Source organism: Lissotriton helveticus, chromosome 8, assembly GCF_964261635.1.
Source record: "Lissotriton helveticus chromosome 8, aLisHel1.1, whole genome shotgun sequence".
NCBI lineage: Eukaryota > Metazoa > Chordata > Amphibia > Caudata > Salamandridae > Lissotriton > Lissotriton helveticus.
Window position 1 is genome coordinate 73785557 of NC_136069.1, and position 15508 is coordinate 73801064.

Consider the following 15508-nt stretch of genomic DNA (forward strand, 5'->3'; position numbering starts at 1 on the left):
ATCATTGCTGGGAGGCGTGTCAAATCTAGCAACTAGAACTGAGTCAAAGCTCTAAACGGGAAGCTCCGAGGAATAAATATACGGAAACATGCAGCAAGAATATCCATTTGGAATGCCATAATGAAATGTTACAATTCTACCTTATTAAAAAAAAAAACGTGGAGCCATACTAGACACTGTCACGTATCGCCAGTGAAGTGCGTCCATACCATGTTTTAAAGTCTGGTAAACTGAACTATCCATTGCGTGATCTCATTTGGGATATCAATGAAGAATAAGAATTCATTGTATGTCCATATTATATGGCTGTGGGTATTGTGTGGGAAGCCTATAAGACAGTGCTCTGTGATTGGGTCCAAACCTGAATAGCTTGGGAAAAACGGAAGGCACAAGAGGAGCTAATAACTCTGGAAACTCACATTCTGGCACTAGAACAACGCTATCTTGCAGGACAAGACTCACAGGTCCTCCGTCAGCTGACAGACACGCAACAACACTACAGAGCCCTACCTACAGAGGAGGCTAAAACGCAGATGCAGGCGACCCGGCATAGGCTATACGATGTGGGAGATAAGTCTGACAAGCTCTTGGCCGGTCTCAGCCGCAAGGAAGCGGAAGCCCGATGGATAGAAAGCATAGTGGATCAGTAGGGAAGGACGCAAAAGGGAGATGCAAAAATAGTACGAACATTTGCTGCCTATTTTAAAGATTTTCATGAGGTCAGGGAGCTGGGTACCCCGGCGGAGATTTTAGCATATTTAGACACTATTCAAACCCAATGCCTAGAAGATGACGAGAGGGAGGGACTGGAAGTGGACATAACGGTAACCGAACTTAAAGATGCAATAACCAAATTACGCCCTGGGAAATCCCAATGCCCGAATGGAATTCCAGCGGAATTTTATAGGAACTCCTGACCTCCTAGCGGTGCATCTCTTAGCACTGTTTCGTGACGTGGCCCACAATGGTATTCTGTCTTTAGATCTTAGGATGGCTATGATTATTCCCATCCACAAACCGGGAAAGCCCACCGAAGACTGCGCATCCTACTGCCCAATCTCCCTCGTTAACATAGAGGTTTGGCAAATTTGGCATTGGTCCCAAATATCGACAATGGGTGTAGGAGAGTAGGATCTGCTTACTATGGTTACCCCCACTTTTTGCTGTTTTTCACTGATTTATCGACTTTAGTAAGGCTGGGGCCCTGCTAACTAGGACCCCAGCCTAGCTGTTCCCTCTCTAAATTGATTGCATGTACATTAGGTACACTCCAGATTGGTTACTGGGTAACCCTTATGAGTCCCTAGTATATGGTACCTTTGGTACCAAGGGCATAGGTACCCCAGAGACCTGGGCTGAAGTATGTATTATGCTACCCCTGGGAAGCCTTCCAAAATGGCACCACGGGTCTGTTACTGCAGCCTGGGTAAGGTGTTACTTGTACCCCTTATTTAGATATAGTATACCTATATCTACCTATATATACAGACACATATAAACCTATAAGTCACTCCTATGGCAGGCCTTGTCAATCCTGAAGGCAGAGTGCTTGGTTTTGTGTGAGAGGGTGCCCAAGCATGAGCTGAGCCCCTCTGCAGCTTTCGGAATCCCTTCCTTATAGCTGTTCTATGATACAGCCATACCATATACTCCTAAGTGCATTATAACCTTGCGGTTACTGCCAACGTGGAATGACTGCATCAAAACATATCGTAGTTGGTGTTAAACACTTTGGAATACTCCCCCCCGCCGCCAGAGGGAGAAGACATGCACACACTGGTCTAACCGGTAGAAGTTAAACAGAGCCCAAGCATCACAAAATGGAAGCTGCTGCCACAGGCACGAGTCTGACCTCCTGCTGCTGGACGAACTCCGGCAGGGGAGACCTGGACAATAGGTTTCATGTCCAGGGAGGTGTAACCACGTCCCCAGACAGGCGTTAGTGTATTGGGGCTGGGTGGGTGCATTCAGAGATTGCTTTTTAGACACTGCCTGGGGCACACAAGGTGTCCCTGTGCATACCCCAGTTCAAACCGGCACTCAGCCCCAGCTCTGGCACAAAACTGGACAAAGGGGAAGGGGTGTAACAACCCCCTGCCCAGGTCCTTCCATAGGTGGGACCTTAGAGTTAGTCCAACCCCTAAACTTAGTATAAATATAGGAACCCAGTCCCTAGGACTTTAGATTACCCTGGACGAAACTCTGCAACATATATCTTAGACCTTCGACATTCTATATTGACTAGAAGACTGAAGAAATCTCCCTTGGGGTCAAGAAGTGTCTCCCCTGTTCAAACAGGCACCAAAGAAGCATCTTGCCAGTCTGCATTTTCGAGGCTCCCGCTGGATCCCGCCGGATGCCGAAGAATCTGCGACACAGGACACGGACTTCCAGACATCTCCAAGGCCGACACGAGATATCAGCAGAGCTGAGACCTGTAGTCATCCCGAGAGATATGGGACCGGAACTCCTGGACATGCAGCACATTTGCTAGTGCATCGACTTCCCGAGCTTTCCCGAAGTTGTGCATTGGGCTACTTGTAGTCCAAGCCTGGGCACCTCTTGCACCGAAGCTTGAGGGCCTACACTCTTCGAGTGTCCCGTGGGCCCGCTTCCTCCATTCCTGCTCGAGGCACCTTTGCGATCCCTGGTCCGTCAACTGGTGGGTCCCCACTAAGGAAACTACTTTGTTTCTTGGGCTTCGCTGGTTGCTCCAGACGTGCCCTGACTCCCCTCCAAAGAGTGAGTCCCTCAGATCTTGCTGGTTTGCACCGAAGCCAATCTTTGCATCTTGCGTGGGTTGCTGTTGCCAAGGCTTGTTGGGTCCAATCCGGATACCGACGCTGCAGCACTCGACATCCAACGTGGGACAGCTCGAATCCAGCTCCTGGTTGTCATCGACGCCTCCTGGTCCTCGTGGCTGAAGAGTCAAGCTTCACCTACATCACCTGAAATCACCCGACATCGGCTGGCATCTTCTTGTCGCCTTCCTGGTCACTGGCTAGTGAACCAGACTCTGTCCCCTCTGCTTTCAGGTTCTTCAGATCTCTGATCCAACCTTGGATCCATCCGGACACTTTTCATCTGGTCGCCTGCAGCACTTCTTTGCAGCTCTCCATAGGAAACAACGACAAAACCCGACACGAAAAGACAGCTATGCACCCGGCTTCCCTGGGTAAGGTAACACGAGTACTTTGGCGCTCCAGTGGGTCTTGACTCTCGAAGTGTCCAGTACTGAAGGGGTTTGTTCCTAGTCCACTCCTAAGTGTCCTTATTCTTTAAAAATCTAACCGTAACTTTCTCTATAGTAGTCAATGGTGATTTGCGGCTGTGTTTAGACACTGCACGCATCCCCCGTGGGTCTCCTGCGTCCCTACCTTGGGTGGTTCCTGGTTGCCCCAGCGGTTCTACAGGCCCTAGTCCTTGTCTCTATGTTCACAGCGGTACTTATACCACTTTCTTAGTATATGGTTTGTGAGGCCCCTAGGGCAAAACGTATACTGTGCTAGTTTACTGTGTGCTATTTAAGTTATTGTATTGTACTTTTACCTCTAGCCTCATAAAGAGACTAGAGGGGTGTGTTTAGAATAAATACATATATTTTATATAAATACCTGGGGTGGTTGTCTTTCTTTTGGTAATTCACGAGATTATAGACTGGTAAAACAAGCTGCCTTACATTCCTTCAAGACTTAGCCTGAAGTGTGCTCTCCACAGCTACCACTAGGATAGCTTTCAATAAAGGTTGTCTTTAAACCTACCATCAATAATGGTTGTTTGGACTGGTGCAAGGTGCCCACTAGAATAGTGGACAGCATATGCCAGGCCAACTTCTCACAATGGGTTGGACTCCTCTATGCGGACCCCCAAACTCGGGTTAAAGTGAACGGTCTGTTGTCTGACAACTTCCCCATTAGACGGGGAATCCGGCAAGGATGCCCATTGTCCCCCCTATTATTTGCTCTCAGAATAGAAATAGTGGCATGTGAGATCCGGCAGACAAGAGAGATACAGGGGTTTTAGATTACACAGTCTGACGTGAGGAAGGAAAAGATCTCGCTCTATGCAGACGATATTCTATTATATGTTACCCAACCGGATGTCACAGTCCTCACACTGTTCGAGCTCCTGGGCAAGTATGGCTCCTTATCTGGCTATGCTATAAATTGGCATAAATCGGTCCTATATAGCCCACGAGCCGGGAAGGATGGCCTCCTCTCCCCGGGGCCCTGCAGGTAATGCAGACAGGATTCACGTACCTGCGGATTTATCACACCACAGATAGAAACTTCTCCTACCAAAACAATATCTAGCGGGTCATAACGAACTTTGCAGCTGACGCTCAGAGGTGGAAAGCACTCTCCCTCACAATCCTTGGCCGAGCTGCGATGTTCAAAATGATCACCTTGCCCCGCTTTCTGTATGCCCTCCAAAATGAGTATTTCCCCCTCCCCAGACAGACATTCCGGGTGATAGACACGGAATTGCACTCCCTGCTGTGGCTCGGGAAGCAACCAAGGATCGCCCTAGATACATTGCAGCGGAACCAATATAATGGAGGGATATCCCTGCCGGACATTGAGGTCTATTACTTGGTGGAGCATCTGGCACCGGTGAACGAATGGATCCACGTTCTGGTTGATCACCCCTCCTATAGACTAGAGAGGGACAATATGGCACGTTGTTCATGCTTACATTTTCTATAGGGGGACAAGGTAGGAAACGCTTACTCCCGGCCACGCAAATAACCCAGGAAGTTTGGGACAGGGTGGCTAAGGCAATGGGCAGGACATGCAAACCGACTAAGCAGACACAGATCTGGCACTGCATCTGTTTGAGGGAACTCCACTTTAAGCGAAATGGTGGCGAAGGGAGAACTCAAACCCTTCAGGACACTGGCAACAGAGTTTGGACTGTACTCCACTCCAATTTTAAAATATGCGCAACTGTGACCTGGACAGCCGAAAGCTCGCTCGCCTCTCCCCTGCCGACTATGCCCCGCTGGAGGAATGCCTATTGCAAGAGCAGATACCCAACAAGGCAGTCTCTCTAACTTACAGGACATTGAACAATAACATACCAGACAGACTGGGGAAACTGAGGGAAACATGGGAGCAGAATCTGGGCACGTTAGAAGCAGTGGATTGGGAGGCGGCCCTGATGCACCACAGGGAGGTGGCAATTAAATCCCGCCTTCGACTCATTCAATATAAGATATTACACAGGGTGTATTTTGACATGGTCCGACTCCACCGGATGTGCCCAGCCAGCGAACCGCACTGCCTGTGTTGCAGACTGCCACGGGGGGACTTCTACCATACTATCTGGGATTGCCCCGTCATCCACACATTTTGGGTACAAGTAGTGGGAGAACTGAGTAAGGGGTTAGTCGAAACACTCCCTCAAGACCCCAAATTCATATTGCTGGGCATATCTGGCGATGTTGACTGGGGTCACCCACAGCTTATTTTTGCGCTACTAGCCTTGGTGGTAGTGAAGAGAGATGTGGCATGCACATGGGGGCATCGCTACCTCAACAAACTAGGAGAAAGGAGGAGTTTAATAGATATGTATATGGCGGCAGAAAGGGTTACATACAAAGCGAGATGGTCACCCCCGGAAGTTCGTGAGATATGGGGGAAATGGAGAAAATACAATGGATTGGATGGTGGTCTGGGAGCTGACTAGCATACCATGGTTTTTGGAATTAACTCGGCTCCGGACTGGGGGACCACTGGGCCTGGGTCTCCGACCCTTGGGAAAGACAAGTAGGGAGCCTGCCAAATCTGCAACTTATGAAGGGGCCATGCGTCTTCCTGGTTCATGGAAAGAAGGGGGTGATGTGTCTTCTGGGATGGGTGGTGGACGGGTGCTTTGGCGCAGGTGTGACTAACTGTGACATGCTAGTTGTTTTGTATTGGTTGAAAATGCAAATAAAAATATATTTTTTTAAATATATTATATGGCTGTGCATCTGAATTTATATCATATGAGCTATTTTAAATGGTACTCAGGACACTGGAAAGGAGGATCGCATTTGCTTGGCATTGAAGCACAAGTTACTTACCTTCGGTAACGATATATCTGTAAGAAACAGTAGTTCTTATTAGACTCCTTACCGACCAACCCATCCTCCCCGTTCTGCGAACTGATATCTAGGGTTAAGGTCATCCCTTTCAGGGCCCTAGTTTCATGGCACCAGTGTTGGTTTTTATCAAGGCTCTGCGTTTCTGGCCAATAATCACACCAGAAAGTCCTGGAGGACGGAACGGCCAAAGAAGCCATCCCTCCGGACTTGACTGTCCAGGCAATAGTGTCTTGCGAACGTGTGCAGTGAGGCCCACGTAGCTGCCTGACAGATGTCCTGCAAGGGGAATCCCCGGCCCAGGGCAGTAGTAGCTGCCGTGGCCCGAGTGGAATGGGCCCTCAGCCCAACAGGAGGCTCCTTCTTAGCCAAGGAGTAGCATACCTTGATGCACAAGACGACCCACCGAGAGATCGTCTGCTTGTGCACCGCCCGACCTTTCTTAGCGCCCACGTAACCAACAAAGAGTTGGTCATCCACCCGGAACTTGCGAGTGCTATCCAGATAGAAGGAGAGCGCACGTTTTGGGTCCAGGCGGTGGAGCCTCTCTTCCTCTTTCGAGGGATGCGGAGGTGGAAAGAAGGTGGGCAAGGTGATGGACTGCCCGATGTGGAAGGCTGTGACTACCTTGGGCAGGAAAGAGGGTCTTGTCCGCAACACAACTTTGTCCGGATGGACAGAAAGGAAAGGAGGTTTAGAGGAAAGAGCCTGGAGCTCACTCACTTTCCTGGCCGAGGTGATGGCAACCAGGAAAGCAGTCTTAAGCGTAAGAAGACGGAGAGGACAGTTATGAAGCGGCTCAAAAGGAGCACACATCAGAAAAGTTAGAACCAGGTTCAAGTCCCACTGGGGCATCACGAAAGGAACAGGGGGGAACATATGAGTGATGCCCTTCAAGAACCTATTTACAATCGGGGACTTGAATAAAGAAGGCTGATCAGGTAGCCTTAAGAAGGCGGAAAGGGCAGAAAGGTAACCCTTGATAGTGCCCAGAGCAGAGCCCTGCTGGGCAAGAGAAAGAAGGAAGAGGAGAACCTCAGAAAGGGGTGCAGAGAGAGGATCCACAGCCTTTGCTGTGCACCATGCCACAAATTTGTTCCACCTGCAGGCGTATACCGACTTTGTGGAGGGACGCCTGGCTGCCAGAATCACAGTACAAACTTCAGGAGGCAAGTCAAATGGCCTCAACTGTCGCCGCTCAATCTCCAAGCATGGAGTTGGAGACTGGACAGGTTCGGGTGGAGGACCGTCCCCTGCTGCGACAGAAGGTCCTCCTGAAGAGGCAGACAAATCAGGGGATCGACAGACATACTGAGTAGCTCGGGATACCAGTATCTTCGTGCCCAGTCCGGAGCCACAAGGATAACTTTGGCCCGGTCGCGCCTGAAATTCTTCAGCACTCTGGGCAGAAGTGGTATAGGCGGAAAGGCGTACATCAGACCGCAGCTCCACTCGCGACGAAAAGCGTCGCCGAGCGGGTGCGCGTTCTCTTCGGTGGCGAATAGATCTAACCAAGGCTCTCCCCACTGCTGAAAGAGGCCTTGCGCCACGTCCGCGTTCAGACGCCATTCGTGATCCATCATGCACCGACGGCTGAGTTCGTCCGCCCTGCGTTCAGGGAACCTGCCAGGTGTTGAACCACCAGGGTCACGCCCTGATGTTCCAGCAACGGACAGAGGCGCAGAGCCTCCTGGCATTGGGTCCATGACCCCACCCCGCCCTGTTTGTTGCAGTACCACATGGTGGTGGTGTTGTCTGTGAACACCTGCACTACACTCCCCCGGACAGAGGGGAGGAATGCCTTCAGTGCAAGTCGGATCGCCCGCAGCTCCAGAAGGTTGATATGGAGCCGGGACTCCGCCGGAGACCAGAGGCCTCTGATCTCCGCCTCTCCCATGTGGCCCCCCCAGCCCTGGAGAACGCGTCCGTCACAACTACGTGCTCCGGTTGGGGTAGGGAGAGGGATCTGCCGCTGACCCAATCGCGGTCCATGAGCCACCACTGCAACGATTTTGCAGTGCCCTCCGAGATCAAGACATGGTCAGACAAGTTGCCTTGATGCTGGGCCCACTGAAACTTCAGGTCCCACTGCAGAGCCCGCATTCGCCACCTGGCGTGATGCACCAGAAGGATGCAGGAGGCCATCAGCCCCAGAAGCCGCAGCGTCAACCTGACCAAGACTCGGGATAACGGCTGAAAGGTCGGAATCAGAGCCTGAATATCCCGAACCCGCTGTTCGGGAGGATAAACCCGAAACTGCGCTGAGTCTAGAACCGCTCTGATGAAGAGGAGCTTCTGAGAGGGACACAGGTGTGACTTCGGCACATTGATGGAGAACCCCAGCAGGTGCAGGAGGTCGGCCGTAGTCTGGAGGTGGCTGAGGACTGTCTGGGGCGAGCCCGCCTTCAACAACCAGTCGTCGAGGTAGGAGAAGACTGAAACCCCTAACCTGCGCAGATGAGCTGCGACCACCGCCATCACTTTTGTGAACACCCGTGGGGCACTGGTAAGGCTGAAGGGGAGCACGGTAAACTGAAAGTGCTCGTGTCCTACCGTGAACCGCAGGTAATGCCGGTGGGCCGGCAGGATGGGGATATGAAAATAAGCGTCCTGCAAGTCCAACGCTACCATCCAGTCTCCTGGGTCCAGGGCAGCAAGGACCTGAGCTAGTGTCAGCATCTTGAACTTCTCCTGCCGGAGGAAGCCGTTGATGTTCCGCAGGTCCAAGATAGGGCGTAGGCCCCCTTTGCCCTTCTTGGGTACCAGAAAGTAGTTGGAATAACAACCACACCCTACTTCTGGCCCAGGAACGCGCTCGATGGCCCCCTTGGCCAAGAGGGCCGCAACTTCCTCTCGGAGAAGTGCCAAGTGATCCCCGACACGCGGTGGTACTGCGGTGGCATGGCTGGAGGGGTCGCCTCGAAGGGGAGGGCGTAGCCCCTTCAGACGATTTGCAGCACCCACCTGTCCGATGTAACAGTGCGCCAGTGGAGGTGGTGATGGCGAACCCTGCCCCCCACTGGCGTCACATGGGCCTGAAAGCTCGGACTAGGAAGGTTTTGAGGCGGATGCTGCAGGGGCAGGAGTGGACTGACCGGACCGTTGTCCCCGACCGCCGCCACGGCGGTTTCCACGTGCGCCACCGCGCTGGGCGGTAGTCTGCGGTCCGTGGCTGGCTGCACGTGTGGGGGCGCCCCTTCCTTGGCCACGAAAGGAGCGAAAGGCAGCCGATGGCTGGCGCGGGCCGAGAGGCCCAAGGACTTGGCCGAAGCCCTCGAGTCCTTAAAGTGCTCAAGTGCATGGTCTGCCTTGTCGCCAAAGAGGCGACAGCCATCAAACGGCATGTCCATAAGAGTGTTCTGGACATCAGCCGAGTAGTTGGCGGACCTCAACCAGGCGTGGCGACGAATCGCCATCGCTCTGCCCAGTGAGTCCGTGGTATCCAGCCCACACCGGATGGAGTACCGTGCCGCATCTCAACCCTCCGCAAGGGCATGGGTGAGTTTAGTCCGGACCTCCTCCGGACATTGTGGCAGCACGTCCGCGACCGGGTCACACAGAGAGTGGTGTAGCGGCCCAAGAGGCATGCGGTGTTGACTGACCGCAATCCCAAACTCAGGGTGGAGAATACTTTCTTCCTGTACTGCTCATACCTCTTGGATTCCCGATCGGGGGGAGCCGTCGGGAATGCGGTCTGGGAGTTAGAGGCCTGGATGATCAGGCTCTCGGGGGTGGGTGGGTGGACAAGAAAGCAGGGTACCCGGAGCTGCGCGGTGGCGTCTGGCCACGTTCCTATCTACAGGCTGACCTGTAGCGGCCCTGGACCAAGTGCCCAGAAGAACGTCAGACAAGGCCTCATTAAACAACAGCAGAGGCTCGGCCGAGGTTGCCTGCGGTTTAAGGACCTCAGTGAGGAGGTTAGTCCTCACGGCCGCGACGGGGAGCTCAAGGCTCAAGGCCTTGGCTGCCCGCGTCAACACCACAATAAGCAGCCCCCTCCTCCGTAGCCACGGTAGGAGGGGAGACAAAGCCAGTGTCTGGCGAAGTGTCCAGACCACTGGCGTCCCCTAGCTCACCTGACCAGTCCTGATAAGACTGGCACTCGCGTGCCAGAGGGTCTTCAGACCCCTCCCAATCTCCCACACCACCAATCTCCTGAGACTCAGGACCAAAGGATGGGGCCGGATCATAGAAGTAGAAATGTCAAAGCGGTGTCGGATACGGCGTCGAGCGGTGCCGGTCCGGCGCCGGACCCGAATCGAGGGAGGGATCGGCGCCGCCGGGGGCGATACTCTGGGGGCCCGGTTCCGGATCCTGCGGGAGCCTGCGGCGCCGGGACCGAAGTCACCGGCGGCGTTGGGACCGAAGCACCCAACGGCGTCGGGCCGAAGCACCCGACCCGCTGGAACTCCCAGTCGGGACCGCAGAGCCCGCAGGCGCCGCGGAGCCCGACGGAGGAGTGAGCGACCTCATGGCCGTGAGGAAGGCCTCAATCTCCTCCGGCGTCGTGTGCTGCCCAGGGACCGTCGGGTATGAAGCAGGCCGCGACGCCCGCGGCTCCAGCGGATCCGCGCGGGTGGTGTCGCCCGAACCCCCGGCCGCATCGCGCGAGCGTCAGGGGGAGTCGGAAGAGCGAAGACGTCTCTTCGACTTCATGTGCTTACCTGAGGAGCCCGAAGACCGTGGACGACTCCCGGAGCCATGGTGGCTCCGACCCTGCGACCGGTCCCTCGACCTCCTCGCAGACTGGGACCTCGAGCGGCGCAGGGCCAACTGCCGGAGCTCAAGCCGCTTGCGGGACTGCTCCCGCCTAGCCTTAGACGTCAGGGCTCGAAGGTCGGAGCAGGCCTTGTTGTCGTGGTCGAAACCTACGCAATGAAGACACTGGCGATGGGGGTCGGTAACCGACATCAGTCGGTCGCAGTCGGCGCAGGTTTTGAACCCGGGCATCCCTACCGGCACCGTCGGAGTCGTACAGACTTCGAAATAGATCAAAAATGATCGAAAAAGTTTAGTCAAAAATTGACTAAGGGTACCACTTTTTTCGGATCTGCGCTTGCTGGCGCGGAAAAAAGAAGAACTGACGTCAGCGCGCGAGGTTGGCATCTAAGTACTCCGGAGACGTCATCCCGGCGCCCACGACGCCGACGACGGACGCGGAGCCGCAGTCGACGCCTACCGACACGCAGGGGTACTGCTAGGCAAAAGTTTCCGGATCCAGTCTGACGCCTGGGGATATTCCAAGGTAAGGAATCTAATACTAACCTGTTTCTTTCAGATGTGCTTAGAAGCACCTTTATAACTCGGAAGTGAACAATAGCTGAAATATATAAGCTTTCTTTGGGACCAAATATCCCACAGCAGACTTTTTTTCCCCCTTGACAGCTTACCTTCCTGCCGTCCTCGAATTTGTCTATTTTATTATCCGAAGCCAGGGTTCTGCACCCCAACAACAGCAACAGTACAGGCTCGGGGTTCGTTCTAAACTTGAAACAGGCACTGACTGAACAGCGGACGGCTCCGACTTCGTGGGAAGTTTAACAACATACAGCAAATGCAAGGTAAAACGCGGAAGGGGGCGCTTGAAAAAAAACATGAGCCCGGGAGGGGTGCGTGCGTTCGCAGTCTGCTCATTTTCAAGCACTGCACTTGTGCTTGTGGCGCGCCCCTGCTCACTCCCGCAAGGTGGATGCTGCCACAAACACGAGTGTTTGCTTGAAAATGAGCAGAGTGACGGCTAAAACCAGCGGTGGCGAGGTTGGAAAGGAAACGGCCGTTATTGTCCCGCTGCCTTGAAAATTGAAGTGGGCGTAGCCGCTGAATGAAGCTTGTCGTCGTGCTTGAGTTCGGAGAAACTCAAGAAATTAAATGGAACAGGTATGTGCAACAACAAAGTAAAGGGGCCAGTATCCATGGGAGGAATCAAATGATGACATGGACGTACTAAGGAGGGACGAACAAGCCTCATAATTACTCAGAAGACAGCATTTAGAAGCACAAACACAAAAGCTAATGAAAATTATGGGCGGGGTAGTGGGCGGGGTTTCTCTCCCATACTGAACTGCCCCAGATCAACCCCAGAGCAGCGCTAGCGTGCTGGCTCAGGGCTCGACCTAAGAAAAGCATAACTAGAGGCAAAACTGTTTTTGTTTGTACATATCCTTCCCAGTCTCAGTGTTGTTCATTTACTTTGGAATGTGATGGTGGATCTATTAAGTCTTGAAGTGTATAAAAAATGAAATTATTTGAAACTGACACCCGGTGAATCAGATTTTAGAAGCTCATTGAAAATGGCTTCTCATGGGACTCTACTCTGGCCTGCTTCTTCGAACATGTACCTGGTATTTCAATGCTGGAGAGTTCCCGTGTTTCGATCCTTTTACCGAGACATACATTTCAGTACAAACGAGTAGGCAGGGCTGATAGAATATCATAATTAAGTGTTTGTAAATTATGTCAAATTGCAATTAATGAGACAGATTATTTCAAATCTATACAAAAATTCTGACAGAAACAAAAAAAATCTCTATTCTACATACAAATACATTTCATGAATCTAGATAGAGAATATTTACCTCAAAAATTACTGCAATGTAATCAGCAGGGTAGGAGGATATCACATCTATTATAAACCATGTTTTGAGGTAGGCCATTCGAATACGTTCTGGATTCAGGATTATCACCTGAAAATAAAAGGAGAAAGCAAACAAAGTTATTAGGTCGATGGTTCTCTCAAAATAAAAACCTACCTGATAATGTCATCAAATAAGTTAATGAATAAAATGTAACATGCCTAGAAGTATATTATACTCGCAAGTTTAATTTTACAATGTAATGCTACTAAACTTTTTATCAAATGTTGAAATGCATTATAAAAAAAATCTTAAACTTTGAAGCCAAAATTACAATCAAGACTCTCCATAGCAAAATAGGGCGGTGACAGACAGTGTAAGGGATGCAAGGAGAGTTATAGAGGACATTTCTTTTGTTTTTGGAGGAGTACATACATTAATTAGTTAACCTGTAGGCCAATTTTACTTCCTTGTCTAGTCCTAACTCATGAAGTGTTTCTCATCCTGGAAACAGATACATTGCTCCTTCATCTATAGGTAAGTATATACAGGGCATCTTCTACCCAGAACTCTCCTGGGACGGTTACTGTAGGGCAAGCAGAATCAGAGTAATGAGATTTATCAAATCAATACCTCCTCATCACTTCCTTTTCACAAATCCTATGCACGAGGGTATATGAAAGAAAGTAGGATCTGCTTCCATGGTTACCGCCACTTTTTTATTGGTGTCAGTGTGTTTTGACTGTAGGTTGCTGGAATCCTGCTAATCAAGACCCCCATCATCTGTGCTCTCTCTCCCAACATGGCTTTGGTACGCACTTTTGTACCTCCACAATTGACTACTTGTGTACCCCTATAAGCCCCTAGCATATTGTACTAAGGTACCCAGGGCATAGGTACACCAGGGCTGCAGCATGTATTGTGCCACCCATGGGACTCTACCTCAACTCTGACTTGAGTCCTTCCATTGCAGCCTGAGTGAGATGGTGCTTGCACCTCTCATGACAGATATAGGTTTCCCTATATCTGAGGTCACTACACTTAAAACCTATTGTTATGAGCCCCAATGTACCTCAATATTGACCTAGGTAGCTGCATGACCTTTTACTTACATTTGTCCTACCTTGCCCTACATAACAGTTCTGGCGCTGACTAGGTGTGACTAGTTATGTGCTGAATAGGTGTTGTGTGGTTTTATTCAAAAACTAGCATCATTTATTATGCATGAGGATTCTTAGTATCATATCTTAATCCCCTGCTTAGGACATGCACAGCAGGATTACCATCTTCTGTATAATAACTCTGTACAAAAGTCACCACTATCGTCATCCTTGAACGACAGACCCACAGTACCATTACACATCTAGGTAGAAACCCTAAAGGTACCTTTCGGGTATAAAAGAACCACATCTTCACTGGGCAACCAGAGGAGAAACTTCCAAGCTGACACGCGACGCTGAAGTCCCTGCACACAGAAACTCCAGCATGCAGTCGTCTGACATCCCTTGTGGGGTGTCCGACTTGCGACTAAGACGGGGTCCTTTGTTCTCTTCCATCAGGTAATGAGGATGGCTCTTTCCATGAGGATTCTTGGCTTAACACCCACATACATGCTAGGTACACTTAGGTACACTTAGAGAGGGTTTGAATCTTAGCAGTACGTTTGATTACTGCCATGTACCAATATGCCTGCATATATTTACTGTTTTAGCGCTATGGTACAGTTCTAACTTTTATTTACTCTGTTGGTGCTTGTAATCTTAGATATCTTATATATCTGTTTCTGTCTAATGATTGTCGCAGCAAACATGTTTTATCCTAGCATGATGCTGGTTCAATAAATGCTTATTGAAAACGTCCCTATCGTTTATTCTGTATATCTCTCTGAGACTGAGCTAACACGATAGAATGAGCAAAAAGTGCTGTACTGTTTCCATGATCCCTGAAAGATCAAGGCTTGTCATGTTCGACAGTTGTCAAAAACTATTAGTTCCTTGGTAAGGTTAGGGGGTTTATGGTGACACTGTGGGCTAGCTGGTCTAAAAGATAACATATCCTTTGGGGTTTCTGGAGTCAATCTGAACACTAATCCCTTAGTTTATGTTATCTAAACATGAAGATCCTATTAAATATTAGGAACTACACGACATGGCGCCGCCTACTTTGGTATGGTTCTTATTTAACGGTCAAGTCTGAGTAGTTCTGTCATGCCTTCTCAGAGACCCCTACTCACATTCATCCCGAGACGTCTGGGGTGAGAAGGGAAAAATATGCTGAGTAGGTATATCCTATGTATTAAGTGTAGGTTTGTTTAAGTTGGAAGGATTATATTCTCCAAACCTTTTGCATAGACCTTATCTCTTTTCATAATTAATTCCTCTCATAATGTCTCTAAATGGAGAAGCTGGTACGAGTGGTGCTCATGCTTGAAGGAGCTCATAACATTTCAGATGATTGCAGAAATGCCCTTACTATAAAATTAGCTAATTATAGTCTCTCATCATTAGGTGGGACAGTCACATTCATGATTTAGGCACACAAGGCATACAGAACAGAGGTTTCTATTCTTGGGCTAGATTTCCACCTGCAGATGCGCACACACGCAAGTACTCCATAGTTATTTTCCAGGTGAAATACCGGATGAATACTGTCCGTACAAGGGCAGAGAAGTCCCATTAACTTACCGAGAACATATAAATTGGTTTAAAGGCGCCCTCCCCCATACCCCAGAAAAAGTGAGGCTTGGTCCGCTAAGCAGAGACGGAGCGACTTGGCGGGTCCTAGATGCTTACACACCACATCCAGGAATTGACACATTGCCAGCAGCAGACTTACATCTACTTCACAAACC

At 50.6% G+C, this 15508-nt stretch overlaps 1 protein-coding gene across 6 annotated transcripts in view; it reads right to left on the reverse strand.

The window, feature by feature from the left end:
* LOC144771467 (potassium/sodium hyperpolarization-activated cyclic nucleotide-gated channel 2-like) overlaps positions 1-15508 on the reverse strand; it is a 1987727-nt gene that overhangs the window by 1106652 nt on the left and 865567 nt on the right. For all 6 annotated transcript variants that reach the window (XM_078655897.1, XM_078655894.1, XM_078655895.1 and 3 more), the window contains exon 3: positions 12661-12768. In XM_078655897.1, the coding sequence (XP_078512023.1) occupies positions 12661-12768 (108 nt within the window). The remainder of the gene's footprint in view (positions 1-12660; positions 12769-15508) is intronic.